The sequence below is a fragment of the Pelobates fuscus genome, chromosome 2, assembly GCF_036172605.1.
Source record: "Pelobates fuscus isolate aPelFus1 chromosome 2, aPelFus1.pri, whole genome shotgun sequence".
In the NCBI taxonomy this organism is placed as follows: Eukaryota; Metazoa; Chordata; class Amphibia; order Anura; family Pelobatidae; genus Pelobates; species Pelobates fuscus.
In genome coordinates, this window is record NC_086318.1 from 102092379 (window position 1) to 102115259 (window position 22881).

General features: G+C 39.2%; 1 protein-coding gene across 1 annotated transcript in view; it reads left to right on the top strand.

Moving 5' to 3' along the window:
• LOC134586741 (guanylate cyclase soluble subunit beta-2-like) overlaps positions 1–22881 on the top strand; it is an 88425-nt gene that overhangs the window by 13686 nt on the left and 51858 nt on the right. The window contains exons 3-5 of the mRNA XM_063442507.1: positions 7935–8029; positions 10225–10385; positions 18170–18269. Of these exons, the coding sequence (XP_063298577.1) occupies positions 7935–8029; positions 10225–10385; positions 18170–18269 (356 nt within the window). The remainder of the gene's footprint in view (positions 1–7934; positions 8030–10224; positions 10386–18169; positions 18270–22881) is intronic.

Genomic DNA, 22881 nt, shown 5'->3' on the forward strand with positions numbered 1-22881 from the left:
CGTGCCTTAAAACTCCCGAAATGCTATACCACACATAATGGAGTCGGTAACCGGATGAATCCCCTAGTTCGTGGGATTCATCCTACCGAACGACGGGCCGTTCGTGGGTCTCCTTCAGTAGTTTCTGCCGCCCTGGAGGTCTTAGCGGTGTTCGGCTAGTCGAGTGTCCGTTTTGAGTTCCAGACACTCGACGACCAAACACCGCTGTTGTGAGTTTAAGATGGCCGCCGCCACGTGTTCGGCTACCGAAATGGCGGCCACCCAGGGGATATAGCAGCATGTTCGTATGAACGAAGGGAATAGGAGAAGCGATCAGGGAGGTAAATTACATGCATAATGTACATCAGGGTGGTTCGGTTGTTCGGTACTTTGTTCGTATACCGAACAAAGTATGTCCATAGATAGTGCAATATAAATCCGTGCATTCCAGGCATGGAAAACCTCTGCAGTGCCAACAATAAAACAATAGATGGGACAGACAAAAAGGGGTTCCGCTACATATAAGATATACCCAACACCCATGTATGATGTTATAGTGCATGTGTCATGATCATGTATACCAGTGTAAGTTAATGTGACTGCCTGAAAACTACAGCACAATGAACCTTATTTATTGCAAGGTGAATTCCTACCACGTACTGACGTACTCCATACACCTCAAGTAACACTGGTAGTCATGGCAACTCCTTATAGTTTTAGGCCAAATTGCAATTCTTCGGAATTTTGGCCGATCATCGTTTCGTCCAAATTCCATAACTTCAAATAGCCAACTGAAGCAACCCAAATGGACAATGGACAAGCCATTTTTTTGCATTTCAACAGGATTTAACAGGATTCAGTACCTATAGTATTGCTATATACACATGTAGATGTATGTATTAAGGCTAAAGCCTGTCATTGTTTAACCTCAATCCACCCTCTTACCTGGACCATTCCCAATCGGGTAGGTATCAGAGTAGAATTATTAAAACTTGGTTTGCGGTAATAATAAAATATAAAATCAAATATAACATTTCTTTTAGTGGTCTGAGGAAGTCCAGTTACTGGAAGAAATGTGTTGGATCATTATATTTGATTTTATATTTTAAATCAGATTAATAAATCTACTTTGATTCTCATCTGGAGTCCTAATGGATTTGGCATAATCCATGGATATGTTGGACCTAGGAGAACATGGTTTCTTCTGGCTACCCACTGATATCAGGGGAGACAACCACAAAGCACTATAGGCTGCTAATTGTTTTTGTAGATCTTCAGCTGTATCCATATTGTGTCTATTATATATTGACTGTTTGAACGGGGTGCCATATGGGAAGGTCCCCTTGAGAAGCTGTACAATTAAGTTATATATTTTTTCTACATCTGACCCTATTTGGTGGAGGTGTCGTGTATGCATAAGAATGTATTTAAACCTGTTTTTCTCCTGGACCAAGCTGTTTATTGCTGACCCATATCATAAACCATATTAATTTAGCTTTTCCTTACTTTATTCGTTTATAGTGGCATTTCAGTATGCTTATATACGCTGTGCTCTGCTGATGCACCTGCCTAATTCAACAGGCAAACAGATAAAAGAAGTTCATGCTGTTGAGAATAAAATGTATTGAATGAATTGATAATGTAAGGTCTTTCATCATAAGAATTATCAGTCATGTTAGAAGGAAAGTAACCAAGTCAAAGTTCCTATCACATAACCCATTGTCACAACATTACTGAATATACAGCTATTTTATATATAGACTAAATACTTTATGAATTTTGCTGTTCATATAAGAACTAGGCAAACTAGCAGGCAATTCTAAAGATAAGATTATTTTTTTGACCTTGGCTAAATTTACTTCAATGTACTTGGGGAGAATATGAATTAGTGTTAGTTTGTGCTGGTATCACTGTAAAAATGCATTGTTATTTTTCCCAGGGGATAAGCCAAAACCTGTCTTGGGGAAGAGATCAAAATGAATTATATTGAAGTGATATTGATTTTGTGTCAGCAAAATAGAGACTTAAAATAAAAATAAAAAAAGAAAGAATGAAATATGCTGCTTGGATGAGTATTAAGACATTGTATTGTAGACGTTTCCAGTTTAAACAGATTTTTTTTTTAAAAAGATGATATTGGTTTTCAGGGAACACTCAGCCTACCCCTACCCCAATGAAAATCTATTGGGCACATTATGGATCTGTGCACTTAAAGGGACATGATGATTAAAGAGCATTTTACAAAGGTTAGAGATACAGCAGTACATACAAACAGAGCAATACAAATGTATAATAATATCCATGTCAGCACAGCTGGATCAATAATCCGGAAGTACAAGATGCATCTTACTACCCAGACAAGAAAAGGCCATAGCTCACATTTAGTACTCTGGCCAGGAGCTGTCAGTGACCTGCTGGTACAGAAATGATATAAATTCCACCGGACCTATATCAGGCCAAAGTCAAGCCTGCAGGTTACAGTGGCTACACTGCAGCCATCTGAAACAGCAAATGATATGATATACAGGGTTGGAAGGGGGATTTATATCAGTGGACGATCCAGGACCATCCAGGAGACGCCTGGATTATGGAATACTGAGTAGCAGGACAACCAGCTTTTTTGAGTATTTAGTTAATAAAGGGTCTGATAAAAGAAAGAAACAACAAAACAAACATAGTATCACAGCTAGAAAATTGGCATGGCCTAAAGGCTAGATAGTGTAGCTTTAGTTACACTGATGGTGATGAGATATGAGGATTGCGACCACTTCACAGTGCCCCACTATACGCAAGCCATTCGCTATATTAAATTAGAAAGATACCTCCTGAACTAAAGCAGAATGTAATGGATGGATGTAAGAGACTTAGTGAGGTCAGGCTGAACAAACAGAAAAACATGGAGCAGACTGAACACACCAGGTGCAATCAGATAGAAGATGGAACTTTGTAAAATTAGGCATGAACTAAACACAAGCAATATGGATGCAAAGGCTAGAATGTGCTGGTATCTAACAAAGCCACAGGAAAGGGGTATCGGCTAGTATTGTCAAGAATCTCAACATTGGACACTTAAAGGGATACTCAAGACCACTATAGAACTTCAGCTTCATGAAGTGCTTTATGTGTAAAGAGTGTGTCCACTTTTTGTCACATTTCAATAGAAATTGGTAATTTTATAAATGAAAGAGATACTATAGTCACCAAAAGTCACCAAAAGACGGACTTACCAACCTATACTATAAAAAATTCGCACAGATGCTAGCTCCGTACCTACAGAAACTATACACCCATACCCTAAACGTGAAAGCCATGCACAAGGAAATGTTAATGGCGCATGTTGCTACACTCCCCAAACCAGGAAAACCACCGAACAGAAGCCAAAACCTAAGACCCATATCTCTGCTGAATACGGATGTCAAGCTCATAGCTAAAATCTTCTCCAACAGACTGGCACCGATCATACCGACACTAATTAAAGAGGACCAAGTGGGGTTTGTGAGTGGCAGACAGGGAGCAGATGGCACACGGAAAATCTTAAACTTGCTATATGCTATGCAAGAGAGGAAGGCCCCAAGCATCCTGTTATCTTTGGATGCAGAAAAGGCCTTTGACAAGTTGAACTGGTCCTTCCTGTCTGCTGTCCTTCAAAAATTCGAATTTCCACCCCAGTTTCTGGCCCTGGTCGAGGCACTCTACTCATCCCCAACCGCTAGAGTATTAAATGGGGGATTCATCTCCAAACCGTTTTCAATCTCTAACGGCTCCAGACAGAGATGCCCACTCTCCCCACTGCTCTACATACTGGCACTGGAACCCCTGACCCAACAAATACGGGAAGACCCGAATATTCACGGAGTCCAAGCCAAAGGAAAAGAATATAAGCTTTCGCTATTTGCAGATGACATCCTGCTGACGCTGGAACACCCACACATATCCCTCCCAAACTTCCATAAAATTCTTACCCAATATAGTCAATGCTCATATTATAAGCTAAACATTGCAAAAACCCTAGACCTGGGCATTAATGTCCCTGCACAAGCCATGCAACACCTCAAAGCCAACTTTACCTATGACTGGAGGCAAGACCATATCAAGTTTTTGGGGATAAATTTCACACCTACGCCAACTAGATTATATAAAGCAAACTACCTCAAGCTACGAGGCGAAATCCAAAACATAATGCAAAGCTGGAGGGGGAAATTTATCTTATGGGCAGGATGAATAGCTTCCATAAAATGGTGATCTTACCCAAAATTCAATACCTATTCCAAACACTCCCACTTAAACTGCTAAAAACGTATATACAAAACCTACAAACCCTCCTAACTGACTACGTATGGGAACGCAAAAAAACACACGTAGCGAAGGATACCATGCACCGGTAATTCAATAACGGTGGAATAGGAATGCCAGACGTACAAGGATACTACAGAGCGGCTCACATCACCCCATTGTTAACAATCCCCCACCACCATGAACAAAGCGCATGGATTGAAATAGAAACGAGTTTCACAGAAGGTGTAAACCTAGTGACACTAGCATGGACACCGAACAGCCAAAGACCAAAATATACTCATATGCTGCCCACAACCGTCTTAACCCTCTCCATATGGGACAGCTACAGAACAAAGATGGGCAAATAGAACCCAATATCACCAGCACTCCTACTGGACTCAATACAATTCCACATATCGTACTTCAACTACAAAATCTGGCACAGGCACGGCGTAAGAACACTATCGCAACTAATGCATGGAACCACGCTAAAATGATTCTCAGACCTCAGACAGGAGTTCGCACTGCCTACAACAGCCTCCTTCTCCTATATGCAACTACAATCCTGGTTTACCCTACAGCTCAAACACTCACCCACGACGGCACCTGACTCATCCTGGCAGGCAGTGGAACTAATTAGCACAGCAGCTAAACCAGCCAGGAAACTTATCTCCATGATTTATGGCTCAGAACATAATCGATCCCCCAAATCCCCCCCCTCCTTCAAACTGGCATGGGAAAAAGATATAGGCCACCAACTATCTGAAGCCCAATGGCAAGACATCTTTAAAGCACACAAAACATTAACACTATGCACAACCCACATAGAACTATCCCGCAAACTTCTTTACAGATGGTATCTAGTTCCCACACGCCTCAAACATAGCTACCCTAATACATCTGACCCATGCTGGAGGTGCAAGAAAAGCCGTGGCACAATGTTACACATATGGTGACAATGCCCAAAACTCCAGCAATACTGGCAACAAGTAGCAACCTTAGCAGCCAAATGCACCAACTTACACTTACCCTTGGTGCCCAAAACCTTTCTGCTCCTCCTCATGCCACGCACGCTGAAAAAACATCAACTGTACTTGACATACCACATTCCCCCCCAACAATCACGCAATGCATCTCTGCAGTGGACACGAATCAGAGATATGAACTCATGGCAATAACCACACGACATACAAACCTGCATAAGATTAAGGCATGGGAATACTGGGACAAAAACAAACCCACACAAACTTAACCAGGTGACTGGCAATAAACACAGTAAGCTTAACCCTCCCAGACTGGAGGCTATCAAACCCCTGTCCTCAAACGAGCAGGAAACCAGACACACTACACCCATATACTCCCCCCACAGAGGAAGACTATACACCCCCCCTCCCCCGGTCACCTAGGCTGCACACCGAGCCGCATGAACCACCACGAATTACACACACCTACGAGGGAATCTTACAATATTGTCATAGATATAGCACCATAAATGTTTAAAATGTTTGCGATGTTTGAAATGTCTGAAAACGATATGCACACTTGACCAATGTACAACCCCTAATGCAAAATGCAGAATGGAAAACAATGTACCCTAAAACGACAATGTTGATGGAAAGCTTGTGCACTGTTTACAAACATTCTATTATTTGTACGACCTTGATGTCTTGAGATTAGACCCCTCCCTCTTCTTTTCTGTATTCCCCCCAATCTATACTTAAAAAAAAAAAAATGTCAAATTAAAAAAAAAAGGCACTATGTGAATCATCACATCTAGGGCAAACCAAAAAGACATGGGGATCATTATATAAGGAGATGAGGACCCCACTGTTGCTGTTGTCATGTGGCTATTTTAACCATGAAGGCAGGAGCTGTGTCTATGAATACAAAAGGAAACAAACAAAGCATGCTAGTCACTTTTTTTAGAAGAAATGACCACACAGAAGACACAGATAGTTACTGAAGCTCATTGTAGCATACCGCACAACCTGGACAATTTTATATATTTTATATATATGGTATTTCTGAAATGTAAAAGATTACTTAAGAGTAAGAGCCCTATCCAGGGCTAAATGCACTTTCTTAACTGTTGCCGTGTTGTGTTATCACCTTTTTTCCACTGTTACCTTATTACTTTCCATTATTAAATCATTTGAATGAAAGTGATATTTTAACCAGAATCTTCTTGTTATTGCAATCTATTTGTGAGCATAGATTGGAGACATAAGTATTAGTAACTTACTTTCTTTTAGCTAATATTCCCAGAACTATCAATATGGCTATCAGAAACTCTGTAAAAAGACTGGCCTGTGTAGGATTGAAAGAAGGACCCATTACTCTAAAAAGCATATTCAATGTTAGCTGCGCATGCACACCTGGTCCCCAATGAGGAGCATTAGATTGGACCATTGCAGAGACAGCCATGCCTCCTCCATAATATCAAAGGAGTCAGAGAGGTGAACAGGAAAAAAGGTAAGTATAAAAAGGATAAGTGAAAAAATACATTTTATAATTTTTTATGGCAAACGGGAAGGGTGGATAGACACCTTAATACCACTAGGGACAGAGACACTATAGAGTTTTAAATACAGGTTTGTATTGAGTGTTCTTTTAGAACAGTATTTCTGGGGTAATTTTTATGGTGATGGCATTTTATAGTAGAAACTACCCATAATGTAGTCCTACTATGATCCCAAGAGCAAGAACAACATTGGAGTAACTCAAGAACAAAACTGTGATTATCCAAATATTCCGTTACTCATGTACTATGGAACTATTTATTAATGGTGTTGCACAATCGATCTGTAGCTGACTTGGACAACCATGATCAAATCAGTCAGAAACCATGTACCGGTATTATGGTTATACTTCCTCTCACTCTGAATACACATTTTTGACATATTTACTATATTTATATATGTTATAACAACTACAGGTAGATGTTTAGATGTTTAATATGAAAGTCGTGATCTGTTAGTTTACGCCAAATGGAACCCTAACAATCAGACAGCAGCTAAGAGAGGAAGTTAATATGGCTTGGTAAAACAATCAATATTTTCTGCCTCATGGAAATATGCAACTATTAAAAAACATTGACATTCTCAATACAAATTAAAATGAAGAAAAAAATAAATAAAACATAAAACCTTGCTAATACAGTTTGGGGTTGGCAAAAGAAGCACTAAAATCCGAGCCCCTTTCTAAATACAGATAAATGATTTGAGCCAGGCAACTGTATTAACTGTGTTTGGGCTTTGCCCTAAAGCAACAATTTTAATTGCAAAGGAAAGTCAGTAATAGAAATGTGAATACTTTCAATGTACCATCTATTTGGAATTCAAAATCTACGCACAGTACTTAAAGCCAGTTTAAAATGTTAATATTAATCAATCTAAATTGATATTTTTGACATCAAATCTTTACTAATAAAGCAATATATGAGTTTATTTAAAAACAAAAAAAAAACAGAAAAAAAACAACAACAGGTGAGAAAAAGGCTATTATAACTGACATTATTTTGGATTTCTTGTCGTGGCTGAACCCATTGGATTATATTTAAGTGAGTGCATAATATTGTACATGTGTGCTTGCTATGGAGATACTGTATTTTTAGAATTAAGGTTCCATTCATTAATTGGTTTACTTCTAGCTAACTTTAATAATTCATCTTGTTTCCACAGACTTAAAACGGGAGTGCAGGATACGTTCATGACTTACGAAGTGTACAAAGATGAAATAACATTGCAGTTAGTTGACAAGGCATGCCAAATGCTGGGTAAGTATGGATTGAGCAGAGGAGAGTTCAATGGAATAGTTGTATAATATTTCAGCTTGGGAATGGCAGAGTCCTAGCCGCCAAAGCATCTTAGTACGTTTATATTTCACAGTGAAATAGAATTTGACAACAGTTCCAAGACTGTCAAGCAAAATGTCCAGAACTCTTCTCTTGTGTGATCTTAGAAACACAGAGAATATATGGCATATAGAAGATCTGTGGCTTTTGGCTTTATCAGCCTGTTGCACAGTTTGCAGAATGTCGATGTTGTAGCTAAAATATAATATGGGATTGATCTCTTAAAGTTTGCTGCCTACATTGAAACTGCATAATTGTCCTGGTCAGGTAACCAATAGACATTGTGGATGCAATCATTCTCGCCTTATTTTAGTCTTAACAAGCAAAACAAAATAATTTAGCAGAACAACACTACTAGATTGTGTAGTAAACTAACTGGTCAGGTTTAGCTATTAAAGGAAGCCACTTGCTGTGTTATGGCTTCTATTACAGTATCTGTAAAATTCCTATTATGTTACCAGTGAAAACAGCATGGCAATGGGATCCTGGTCCTACGTTCTGGGGTTACTGTAATATGTTTTCAGTGGTGAGGCAGTAAGTGTAACACCACTGATAACATGACTGATGCTCTTAGCAAATTGGAAAGAAATTAAAATGTGATCTTTTAATAGTATTAAATCAGCAAACACTTATTTGTTTAACATATGTCAATCCGGATTATTAGATAACTGCAGATCTACATCTGTCACGACAGGTTTACTTTGATGTGAAATATTTATTTACACCAGCATGTTCAGATAGTTCACATGGCGTCCTACACTTGGCATGTGACTATAAGCTAAGAAGCATTATGCATCATCCAGAAACCCATATACAGTTAATAGTAGTCTTTGCTGCTTTGTCAATTGCTTAAAGTTTAATCAAAAAGTGTCTTTGATGACATGTTGATAAGCACAAAGCATGTTAGATCATTGTTTCTCACTTCCTCCCAGTTCCAACTGTTGATCATTCATTATTTCACATCTATCAAAATATCAATAAAAGTATACATGTACGTATATACTATACAATACTATTTTTCCAGGTAGAAGATTTTTTTTTTAGGGGGGGGGGGGGGGGGGGGCAGTGAATCACTCACTTGTTTTATTGGCTTCAAAGTAAATCATATATATATATTTTTTTTTTTTTTCATCACACGTACGAGAGATTGTGTAAATTTATGAAATTATCTCTAACCACCATATTGCATAAACAGACCTCTTAATATTTAAAGGGTGTCTGGTGTCGCAAAAAATTATACACCTTTGCCAGAATTTATAACAGCCAGAGCTTTTAACTCATGTATAGAAACATCTAACAACACAACTATATTCCTGGGGACCGATGGTTGGGTTAAGACACTGACAAGCTCAGAAAAGCATTCTATAATCTGATAAAATGATTGATCCACTTCTAATGTGTAGGGGCACAATAAATAATGTGGTAAAATCTAAAAAGTAGCCTTTATTAGTGTCATGTCCTAAAACAGTTATAACTAGAAATTCATCTTAAACCAAATTCAGAAGGTAGTTATTGAAAATATAAATAATAGTTTTATAATTAGTAATGCATGTAAGAACTATATGTTGATATATCAGGGCTCAAAAATGCCACTCTGCTATAGCCATTGAAGAAAGTAAAATGTAGCCCTGGTGAGTAGATATTCACCCTTTATGAATGTGCCATGGACCATCTAGGCTTGCAGTGGTGAGTAAAGTTTAGGACTGTGTAGAAACGTAGGACTTGGAATTTTGAGCCCTTTATATATTGTTCATCGCAGTAGAGAGCCCTGATATTTATTAATTCCTGTGAATTCTGTCCAGTGTTCTTCCGGACTTTCTCTAGAGTTTCCGTTGGGAACTTTAGTCTGTTAAACCTCTGTCAGACTGTCACTGGGACACGCTGTGCGCTTTCTCAGATCACTGAATCAGAAATCTTCTTCTTGATGTGAGCCATTGGGAGAGCAGCCAGGTCTCTCCTGAATTGCCAGACACAGAAACATTCTAAATCAAACCACGTTTTCAGGTTAAAGCAAGCAAAACTTCACTTCATTAAATATATCACCCACGGACACCATGCCTCTAAGACCTTTCGTCCTGCTAGAATTCTGTAATAAATGTTATTTGCTTATTTGTAAGGTGTATCACCGGAAGCTGTTCTACAGCAGTTCGGAGAGTATTTCTTCGAGTTCTGTAAAAGATCTGGATATGACCACATGCTGAGGACATTAGGTGGTAACCTGTATGAATTCATAGCAAACTTGGATGCTTTACACAGTTATCTGTCACTCTCCTACCAGGTAAGAGGGCACCAATTTTTATTTTTAAATTGTTACAATAAATGCAGACTTCAGTACTGTGACACATATCAATGGTTGTGATAGCACATTATATGAGACGTAGTAGTTATGGTACATTGCTAAATTATCTTAGGGCTTATTCTAGAACCCACAATAAGAAGCAGATATGGGAGCCTGGCATACAACTGGACAACTGCTGAACTTCACTGACAGGGTTACTCAGTAAAATGAGAATTACCAGGAATTCTAAATTAATTCAAAGTTAATTTCAAAATTTAGGCCAAAACTGCCGAATCAGTCAATATTGTTTTCAGTTTGGAAATTTTGAAATTCACCATGAATTCAAATTAAATTCCCTGCAAATAGCACTTAAGTTAATCCTGCAAGTGTCTGGCCCTGCTGTTTACCATATAAAGACATCTGTGTTCTCAGGCCACAATTCTTGTAGCTTTTCTCACACTCAAGGGTAAGTCCAGCTAGCATATTAAGCAGGCAAGCTCTTATCTAGTTTACTGGCAGATGACTGACCTTGTCGCTTTTCTTTAACTAGCTGACTGCTGTCATGAATACACACTACTCTAAGTGTGCTCGTGACTTGGTTCCGGTTGTGCAAGGGTTAAAAGACATGATTTGACTACACTAGACCGAAAATAATGATAAATTAACCTCTCTTAACACCAGCCACACTTAACTCTAATATCCAAAAGCTGCCACCACCAAGGCAATTTATAAGAGAGGAAGCCTTCCCTTCCCCAAGCTAATTAGATAAACAACCTACTAACACTGTTTAGGACAATATCCATGCAATTATAAAAAATACTATTAAATTGGTCTCTTCAGGTAACGTGATTCTTTATCATACTAAGAAAGAACTTAATAAAGAAATATTTATTATGAAAAAAATGATGAACAAATGATTTACAGCAGCAACAGTTAAATATAAAAAGACATTGAGGTGTGAGGAAGGCTGAACTTGATGGACGCAAGTCTCTTTTCAGCTATCTAACTATGTAACTATTAACACAAAGTAATGGTATCTTCTGTCTATGTGGAAAAAGTAATATTAATGCTGTTTCTGGCTGGACACTTGCGTGGAGCTCTAGACCGACTCGCCGTCATACTGATACAATGCCAGTTAGAAGTGCTTCTCAATGCGGGAAAGCCTTGCATTCCAAAGTCAGTTTCTGTATTCGCATTTTCTGGAGTACCAGAACAAAATTGCTATAAGGCAGACGGTTTCTTGCTGGAGATTTTTCCGTGATCCCTGCAAGCCATCAATTCTCTCAGTTTTTTCCTCCGATGCAGCCTTTTTAGCAAAAGGCAGAATTGGTTATTTCGTTTGATTCTTGGAGAGCAAGATCTAAGACTGAGATAAGAATGTTATAAATGACCCTTCCTGATTAAGCATTCTTAGCAGCAGATCAAGGCAACGTATGATGTAATACTCCTGCACCCTATGTGGGACAACAGGAATGTCAAGGGCGATACATACCACTGAATGGACACAATGCTAGACTACAATAATAAGAGTCATACAACCAGCAACCATTTATTATGTTACAAGGCAGATGAAAATGTGATCCAGCAGTGTATACAGAACATTAATGAATCATATGAAACTTAAAATCTAATTTTTCTCCTGATTTACAAAGCACTCAAATGTAATTTTTGGCAAGTTTCCTTTCAGACACTTGAATGTTCAAATAAATGCATTAAGTAAACAATTGTATGCATTCAGTTTAGAGACAGAATCATGTTTACTCATTCATAATTTTCTATAACATCTGTAACTGAATACATTAATATAATTACATATCATGAAAAAATATTATGCATGCAAATACTATTCACCGTGCCTTTTATTTATCTAGCCTATAAGTCTTACTTTTAAGTTATCTCTATGTCTAACTATGAAAAGAATATATATTTTTTTGGAAAATGAAAAGAGATCAGCAGTCAGATTGACAAAAAAATATGACTGTGTATAGATGCATTGAATGCATGCAGTGTAAATGAATAGACAGATCTGCTCATTCACAGCAGAACGGACAAGAGACATAACTCATGAAAATAAGGAAAATAAAATACCCTCTCCCAAACATTAGTCTTAATTAACTAGTTCCCTAACTAAAAAAAAATAAAGGGTAGAACATAATGCTGCTATGGTGTTTGGTCAAGTAACAAAACAACTGCATTAAGTATAGAAACTATTTCCTTTTTTTTATATATATAATTCTTTATTTTTGTAGTGCTTAGATTGGTATACAAGTGTGTAAAGACATAACAATAGTAGTTAATGCGACAAGATAAATTGTATGTATAGAACATGTCGAGAGATGTGCACTTTTTCAGAGTTAAACTTTCATGTCTAAACTAGTGATGTCGCGAGCATAAAATTTTCCGTTCGCAAACGGCGAACGCGAACTTCCGCAAATGTTCGCGAATGTGCGAACCTGGTGAACCGTCATAGACTTCAATAGGCAGGCGAATTTAAAAACCCACAGGGACTCTTTCTGGCCACAATAGTGATGGAAAAGTTGTTTCAAGGGGACTAACACCTGGACTGTGGCATGCCGGAGGGGGATCCATGGCAAAACTCCCATGGAAAATTACATAGTTGATGCAGAGTCTGGTTTTAATCCATAAAGGGCATAAATCACCTAACATTCCTAAATTGTTTGGAATAACGTGCTTTAAAACATCAGGTATGATGTTGTATCGATCAGGTAGTGTAAGGGTTACGCCCGCTTCACAGTGACAGACCAAACTCCCCGTTTAACGCACCGCAAACAACCGCAAACAACCGCAAACAGTCCATTTGCACAACCGCAAACTCCCCATTTGCACAAGGTTGGATACCAAGCTAGCCATGTCCCGTTCCTTGTCCTCACTGATGTCATTGAAGGTCTCTTCCTCCACCCAGCCACGTACAACACCAAGGGTCCCCGAAAGGTGACAACAAGCCCCCTGTATTTTTTTTTTTTTAAATGTACACTACTGTTACACCAGATATGAGTTGCACTGGTGTGACACTGTGCCCTGGCAGGCCCTGAAACGCACACGTGTGAAGGAAACTGACTGCTATTATATTACAGTCAAAAAAGTTTTGTTTGTTTTTTTAAATGCAAGCTATTGTGACACCAGATATGAGTGGTGGCACTGGGCAAGTGGGCACAGTATACGCTGTGAGCCTGACACACACGCTTGCAGGCAGGCAACTGCAATTAGATTACACAGGAAAAAAAAAAAGCAGACTGATGTTCTAGCCCTAAAAAGGGCTTTTTGGGGTGCTGTCCTTACAGAAGAGATCAGATGAGTCCTTCAGGACTGTAGTGGACACTGAATACACTAGCCTAGCTATCGATTTCCCTATTAAATCAGTAGCAGCTACACTGTCCCTCCTCTCACTAAGAATGCAGCTTCCGGGGGGTGGGGCCTAGCTGTCATGGAGGAAAGACACACTTTGTGTGAGCTCCCTCAATATCTCACGTTAAGCAGCTATCAACAAGCGAATTTCACCTCACAATGGGACGACCCAGCAATGTTGCTCCTACCTGACCGACCCGACATGCTTAATAGCGGTCAGGTAGATGGTAATCAGTCACATGGGCAAACAAGACAGGAAAGGGTTAAAGATAATTTCAGAGTCAAGAACAAAGCCATGGTCAATACCAAAATAAACAAAATAGATCAAGGAACGCACTAAAGGGTACTGACACAGAAACCACGATAGGGCAAAGTGGATAGGGCTAGGGAAGTTTAAATATCCTTTAACATTTGATTGGCCCACGTCATGCCTACGCCCCCAAAATGTTTGTGTGTGGGGGTGCTGGAATGACGTGGGCCAATGGGAGCCTGAATCAACTTTTGGCTCCCACTGCCCCTTTAAGAGCGAGCTTGTGACTCGAGCCGTGCTCCTAGTGCCAGGCAGGCCACGTGACTGATCACTGCGGTCAGTGCACGCGGCTAAGTCAGAAGAAGAGATCAAGCCGCATGCGGCTCGTGTGGAGGCATGAGTGATCCAGCCACACGCGGCTCGGTCCCAGGATAAGGTAAATACAGCCACAACCACTTATCCCAATCACACACCTTTCCTAACGTCCTATCCCATTAAAAGCCTATTACCGCGTATTTAATAAAACAGATAGACCCCCTACTTCATCCAGGTTACCGATCGATGGTTCGATATTCTGAGCTCTCTCTGATTTACTGTACACGACTATTCGATATTCCCACAAATGTTATATAGCATTTTATGTTTGTTTGAGACCACTTTAAAAATATTGAATATCGCTAAAAATCATGATCACTATATACTTTCTCTACAAACCTCTAAAACGAACCAAACTACTCATCCATCCGCTATACCACTTTATCCCACCTAGAACTAGTGCCCAGTTAAAATACTTGACTCTTACTTACCCACACTCAGTCATGCCACACACATTTCACCACTACTCTCACTGAATCCCTAGAATTTAGACTACGGCTAAATTCATCTTCTACATCAGAACACTACTCCTAAGATTGGGTTGTATCCATGTCTCGGGTCTTTCATTTAGAATAGGGGCTGCTTCGGTCTCCTTCAACACTGACACTCCAGTGCATATTATTAAAAAATTGGGCAGATGGAAATCCTCAGTCTACAACCGATATATTCCTCATCACGAGAAAGAAATGAGGAAAGCTAAAAGTTTGGCTTTGTAAATTTGATGCAATAAGTGTGTTTTTCTTTAATACCTTTTCACCCTCTTTGCATGAACCCGATTTACATATATTACTAATATGTTTCTGAACATATATATTATATTATTCACTCACTCACTCACTCTCTGGGCCGGCCTAAGACATCATGCTGCCTAGGTCCAACGATAAATGACTATGGGGGATAATGTATAATAAACACAGGTTACTGGCTATGGGGGGATAATGTATAATAAACACAGGTTACTGGCTATGGGAGGATAATGTATAATAAACACAGGTTACTGGCTATGGGAGGGATAATGTATAATAAACACAGGTTACTGGCTATGGGAGGATAATGTATAATAAGCACAGGTTACTGGCTATGGGGGGATAATGTATAATAAACACAGGTTACTGGCTATGGGAGGGATAATGTATAATAAACACAGGTTACTTGCTATGGGAGGTTAATGTATAATAAACACAGGTTACTGGCTATGGGAGGTTAATGTATAATAAACACAGGTTACTGGCTATGGGGGATAATGTATAATAAACACAGGTTACTGGCTATGGGAGGTTAATGTATAATAAACACAGGTTACTGGCTGTGGGGGATAATGTATAATAAACACAGGTTACTGGCTATGGGGGGATAATGTATAATAAACACAGGTTACTGGCTATGGAGGGATAATGTATAATAAACACAGGTTACTGGCTATGGGAGGATAATGTATAATAAACACAGGTTACTGGCTATGGGGGATAATGTAAATGAAACACAGGTTACTGGGTGTGGGGATGATAATGTATAATAAACACAGGTTACTGGCTATGGGGGATAATGTATAATAAACACAGGTTACTGGCTATGGGAGGATAATGTATAATAAACACAGGTTACTGGCTATGGGAGGGATAATGTATAATAAACACAGGTTACTGGCTATGGGAGGATAATGTATAATAAGCACAGGTTACTGGCTATGGGGGGATAATGTATAATAAACACAGGTTACTGGCTATGGGAGGGATAATGTATAATAAACACAGGTTACTTGCTATGGGAGGTTAATGTATAATAAACACAGGTTACTGGCTATGGGAGGTTAATGTATAATAAACACAGGTTACTGGCTATGGGGGATAATGTATAATAAACACAGGTTACTGGCTATGGGAGGTTAATGTATAATAAACACAGGTTACTGGCTGTGGGGGATAATGTATAATAAACACAGGTTACTGGCTATGGGGGGATAATGTATAATAAACACAGGTTACTGGCTATGGAGGGATAATGTATAATAAACACAGGTTACTGGCTATGGGGGGATAATGTATAATAAACACAGGTTACTGGCTATGGAGGGATAATATATAATAAACACAGGTTACTGGCTATGGGAGGATAATGTATAATAAACACAGGTTACTGGCTATGGGGGGATAATGTAAATGAAACACAGGTTACTGGGTGTGGGGATGATAATGTATAATAAACACAGGTTACTGGCTATGGGGGATAATGTATAATAAACACAGGTTACTGGCTATGGGGAGGATAATGTATAATAAACACAGGTTACTGGCTATGGGGTGATAATGTATAATAAACACAGGTTACTGGTTGTGGGGGATAATGTATAATAAACACAGGTTACTGGCTATGGGGAGGATAATGTATAATAAACACATGTTACTGGCTATGGAGGGATAATGTATAATAAACACAGGTTACTGGCTATGGGAGAATAATGTATAATAAACACAGGTTACTGGCTATTGGGGGATAATGTACAATAAACACAGGTTACTGGCTATGGAGGGATAATGTATAATAAACACAGGTTACTGGCTATGGGAGGATAATGTATAATAAACACAGGTTACTGGCTATGGGGAGGATAATGTATAATAAACACATGTTACTTGCTATGGAGGGATAATGTATAGTAAACACAGGTTACTGGCTATGGGAGAATAATGTATAATAAACACAGGTTACTGGCTATTGGGGGATAATGTACAATAAACACAGGTTACTGGCTATGGAGGGATAATGTATAATAAACACAGGTTACTGGTTGAGGGGGGATAATGTATAATAAACACAGGTGACTGGTTGTGGGGGGATAATGTATAATAAACACAGGTTACTGGCTATGGGGAGGATAATGTATAATGAACACAGGTTACTGTCTATGGGAGGATAATGTATAATAAACACAGGTTACTGGCTATGGGGGATAATGTATAATAAACACAGGTTACTGGCTATGGGGGATAATGTATAATAAACACAGGTTACTGGCTATGGGGGATAATGTATAATAAACACAGGTTACTGGCTATGGAGGATAATGTATAATAAACACAAACACAAAAAAAAAAAATTGAATGCAGCTTCAGAATTAATCTAAATTGTATGCTGTCTAGGAGGTGGGAGGGTCTGGGAGGGAGGGTCTGCTGCTGATTGGCTGGAATGTGTCTGCTGACTGTGAGGTAGAGGGTCAAAGTTTACTCAATGATGACGAATAGGGGGCGGACCGAACATCACATATGTTCGCCGTCCGTGACGAACTCGAACAAGCTATGTTCGCCGGGAACTATTCGCCAGCGAACCGTTCGGGACATCACTAGTCTAAACGCTACATGTTGGGTTATATGGCATAATAGAGACATGAATATTACAGCTGCATAGTAATAAAACAAGCTAGAACTGAGAAATATAGCTATATGTTTTAAAGGACCACTTTAGGCACCCAGACCACTTCATGTCAATGAAGTGGTCTGGGTGCCGTGTCCCCCTAGTTTTAACCCTGTAGCTGAGAACATAGCAGTTCCAGATAAAGTTTCAGAGAAACTGCAATGTTTACACTGCGGGGTTAATCCAGCCTCTAGTGGCTGTCTCCCTGCTAGCCAATAGAGGCATCTTCCGTGATTTACACCAAGTCCTCACGGAGTCCAGCGTCAAATAAGATCCTCATAGGAAAGCATTGAGTAACCCTGACAGAGATCCAAAACGGCACTTTTCAACTACATTACACTATTTCGTTACTTTGAATTTAATGCAACTATTTCTTCTACAGGCAATGAACGCTCCATCCTTTAGGGTAGAAGTGAATGATGATGGCTCAATGCACTTGCATTATTACTCAGATAGAAGAGGCCTTTGCCACATTGTTCCTGGTAAGATTTTTAGCATCCTGCTTTGATTTTTATAATACATTGACAATTTTAGAGATGCAAATGCACACTAGATTCATAAGATTGTCATTACTGTAGCGTATAGGACAACATTACCTGGGGAACCTGGGCTTTTTAGTTTTATTTTCTTGAACTGAATATGTTTGAAATATTTGTGAAATCTAGAGTGAATTTTGTGGATGCACAAAAAGGCACCTTTAGTGCTATTTTATCTTTGTTGATAACCATTAATGGAGGTGGGGTTTTTGGTCGGAAGGCTTGTGACTCATTCTTCTTGCAAATGGGATGATAAGTAGACATGTTGCTTTGGCTAAACATAGGCATCAAGATGGTGCTAACAAATGTAAAAAAAAACCCACAAACAAGCAAACAAACAAAAAAACAAAACACAATAAATGTTCAAGGCAAAATAATAAGATGTTGAATACATAACTTTGGAGAAAATGTATATATGAAAAAACAGAAATATAAGATAATTGTCATTGGCTAAATGAATGTGTAGGAGGGTTCAGGTATGTACACAAAAAACAAAATAATAGTTTTAACCACTCTACAATCATTTCAACACAAATTGTCTTTATTAAACCATAAAGTCAAGTGTATCATACCATAAATATAAAGTTGAATTAAAAAAGTGTCATATAAATTAATAACTCACAGTAGAAAAATAATATTACTTGCACAAAGTCCTAATAAAGTAATTTGTGCTGTTACACCGGGTTTCTTGCTCCAACAGATTCCTATGTGAATCTTGCTTTTTTGCATTGTTATTTCATATTCGTAATCCAGTAATTAAAATTCATTTGTGCTGTTAATTGAGGCTTATCACCTTAATGATTGCTATAATAACTTTCCTTCTTAACAAATTATTCATTCTATTCTTCATAAATGAACTGTTTAGAATATAACATTGCAGTGTGAAAAGCAATTATACTCTTTGTGCTACTGTAGATAATAACAATAGCATATTCAACAGTGATGTTTGATATATATATTGTACATGTAATTACTAAATGTTTGCCTTGTAAAACGATCCTCCTTCATGTCTCTCAAAATAAACAAAGTGAAATATCTGTAAATGTTATTTTACATCTAAATGCTTTTGTAATGTTTTCTGAATTTTAAGTCCATCTATCTATCTATCTATCTATCTACCGTATATACTCGAGTATAAGCCGACCCGAATATAAGCCGAGACCCCTAATTTTACCCCAAAAAACTGGGAAAACTTATTGACTCGAGTATAAGACTAGGGTGGGAAATGCAGCAGCTACTGGTAAATTTCTAAATAAAATTAGATCCTAAAAAAAATATATTAATTGAATATTTATTTACAGTGTGTGTATAATGAATGCAGTGTGTGTATAATGAATGCAGCGTGTGTGTATGAGTGCAGCGTGTGTGTATGAGTGCAGCGTGTGTATGAGTGCAGTGTGTGTGTGTGTATATGAGTGCATTGTGTGTGTGTATATGAGTGCATTGTGTGTGTGTGTGTATATGAGTGCAGTGTGTGTGTGTGTATATGAGTGCAGTGTGTGTGTGTGTGTATATGAGTGCAGTGTGTGTGTGTGTATATGAGTGCAGTGTGTGTGTGTGTATATGAGTGCAGTGTGTGTGTATATGAGTGAAGTGTGTGTGTGTATATGAGTGCAGTGTGTGTGTGTATATGAGTGCAGTGTGTGTGTATGTGTGCAGTGTGTGTGCATGTGTATGAGTGCAGTGTGTGTGTGTGTGCAGTGTGTGTGTGTGTGTGTGTGTTGCAGTGGTGGGGGGGTGGGCAATTTTATTATTTTATTTATTATTATTTTTTATTATTTTAATATATTTTTTTCTTATTATTTTTTATTTAATTATTATTTTTATTTTCGTCCCCCCTCCCTGCTTGATACATGGCAGGGAGGGGGGCTCCTTCCCTGGTGGTCCAGCATTGGTAGTTCAGTGGGGGGGAGAGGGGGCTGGCAGAGATCTTACTTACCCGTCCTGCAGCTCCTGTCAGCTCTCTCCTCCTCCGCGCCGTCCGGTCAGCTCTTCTGTCAGCTCCCACTGTAAGTCTCGCGAGAGCCGCGGCTCTCGCGAGACTTACAGTGGGAGCTGACCGAGGTGCTGAACGGACGGCGCAGAGGAGAAGGGAGCTGACAGGAGCTGCAGGACGGGTAAGTAAGATCTCTGCCAGCCCCCTCTCCCTCAGTCTGTATTATGGCAATGCAAATTGCCATAATACAGACTATTGACTCGAGTATAAGCCGAGTTCCGGTTTTTCAGCACAAAAAATGTGCTGGAAAAACTCGGCTTATACTCGAGTATATATGGTATCTATCTATCTATCTATCTATCTAAACTAGAAAAATGGTCAGAGTTGTGGCAGCTGACATTTAATGTGGATAAGTGCAAAATAATGCATCTTGGATGTAAAAACCCAAGGGCAGAGTACAGAATGTTTGATCGAGTCCTAACCTCAACATCTGAGGAAAGGTATTCAGGGGTAATTATTTCAGATGACTTAAAGGTAGGCAGACAATGTAATAGAACAGCAGGAAATGCTAGCAGAATGTTTGGTTGTATAGGGAGAGGTATTAGCAGTAGAAAGAGGGAAGTGCTCATGCCATTGTACAGAACACTGGTGAGACCTCACTTGGAGTATTGTACGCAGTACTGGAGACCGTATCTCCAGAAGGATATTGATACTTTAGAGAGAATTCAGAAATGGGCTACTAAACCGGTTCATGGATTGCAGGATAAAACTTACAAGGAAAGGTTAAAAGGATCTTAACATGTGTAGCTTGGAGGAAAGATGAGACAGGGGGATATGATAGAAACATTTAAATACATAAAGGGAATCAACACCGTAAAGGAGGAGACTATATTTAAAAGAAGAAAAACTGCCACAACAAGAGGACATAGTCTTAAATTAGAGGGAAAAAGGTTGAAAAATAATTTCAGGAAGTATTGCTTTACTGAGATGGTAGTGGATGCATGGAATAACCATTCAGCCTTCCAGTTTACAGGTTAACACAGTAAAGAAGTTTAAGCATGCGTTGGATAAGCACAAGGCTATCCTAGATAAGATAAGGCCAGGGACCAATGAAAGTATTTAGAAAATTGGTCAGACTAGATGGGCCGAATGGTTCTTATCTGCCGTCACATTCTATGTTTCTATCTATCTATCTATCTATCTGTCTAGCTACAGTGAGGGAAAAAAGTATTTGATTTCCTGCTGATTCTGAGAGTTTGCCCACTGACAAAGAAATGATCAGTCTATAATTTTAATGGTAGGTGTATTTTAACAGTGAAAGACAGAATAACAAAAAAATAATCCTGAAAAATGCATGTCCAAAGAGTTATACATTGATTTGCATGTCAATGAGTGAAATAAGTATTTGACCCCTTCGACTTAGTACTTGGTGGCAAAACCCTTGCTGGCAATCACAGAGGTCAGTTGTTTCTTGGAGTCGGCCACCAGGTTTGCACAAATCTAAGGAGGGATTTTGTCCCACTCCTCTTTGCAGATCCTCTCCAAGTCATTAAGGTTTCAAGGCTGTTTGGCAACTCAAACCTTCAGCTCCCTCCACAGATTTTCTATGGGATTAAGATCTGGAGACTGGCTAGGCCACTCCAGGACCTTAATGTGCTTCTTCTTGCGCCACTCCTTTGTTGCCTTGGCTATGTGTTTTGGGTCAATGTCATGCTGGAATACCCATCCACGACCCATTTTCAATGCCCTGGCTGAGGTAAGGGCGTTCTCACCTAAGATTTGACGGTACATTGCCTCGTCCATCGTGCCTTTGATGCGGTGCAGTTGTCCTGTCCCCTTAGAAGAAAAACACCCCCAAAGCATAATGTTTCCACCTCCATATTTGACAGTGGGGATGGTGTTCTTGGGGTCATAGGCAGCATTCCTCCTCCTCCAAACACGACGAGTTGAGTTGATGCCATTTCTCAAAAAGTGTTGTGGTCTCATTTGACCACAACACTTTCACCCAGTTCTTCTCTAAATCATTCAGATGTTCAGATGTTCATTGGCACATTCAGATGTTCATTGGCACACTTCAGGTGGGCCTGTACATGTGCTTTCTTGAGCAGGGGCACCTTGCAGGCGCTGCAGGATTTTAGTCTTTCACGGCGTAGTGTTTTACCAATTGTTTTCTTGTTTCCTTGGTGACTATGGTCCCATCTGCCTTAAGATCATCCTCCCTGTGTAGTTATGAGCTGATTCCTCATTGTTCTCATTATCATTGAAACTCTGCTTCTGGACAGGTGTCTTTTATACAGGTAACAAGCTGAGATTAGGGATTTTAAAAGCATTTCCCCAGTGGTGATTAAAAAAAAAGACAAAAATGAAAACATTTGCAAACAAAAAGGTAAGCAATTGAAGCAGTTCAGCTATCTTAAAGGAAATCCATGTTCCCATAGCCAACATGGCGTAGAGAGTCACGTGTTGCATCATCCCACCCCCCGGACTTGTGACATCATCTTGAAACCTCCCCTATCCCGGTACAGGTCAGGGAAGCCCAGAATGCACCATGTTGGTTGTGGGAAGTGGTAGAAGAGTGAAAGAGAGTGTATGGGAAAAAGAGAAGGGAAAAAAGGAACATGT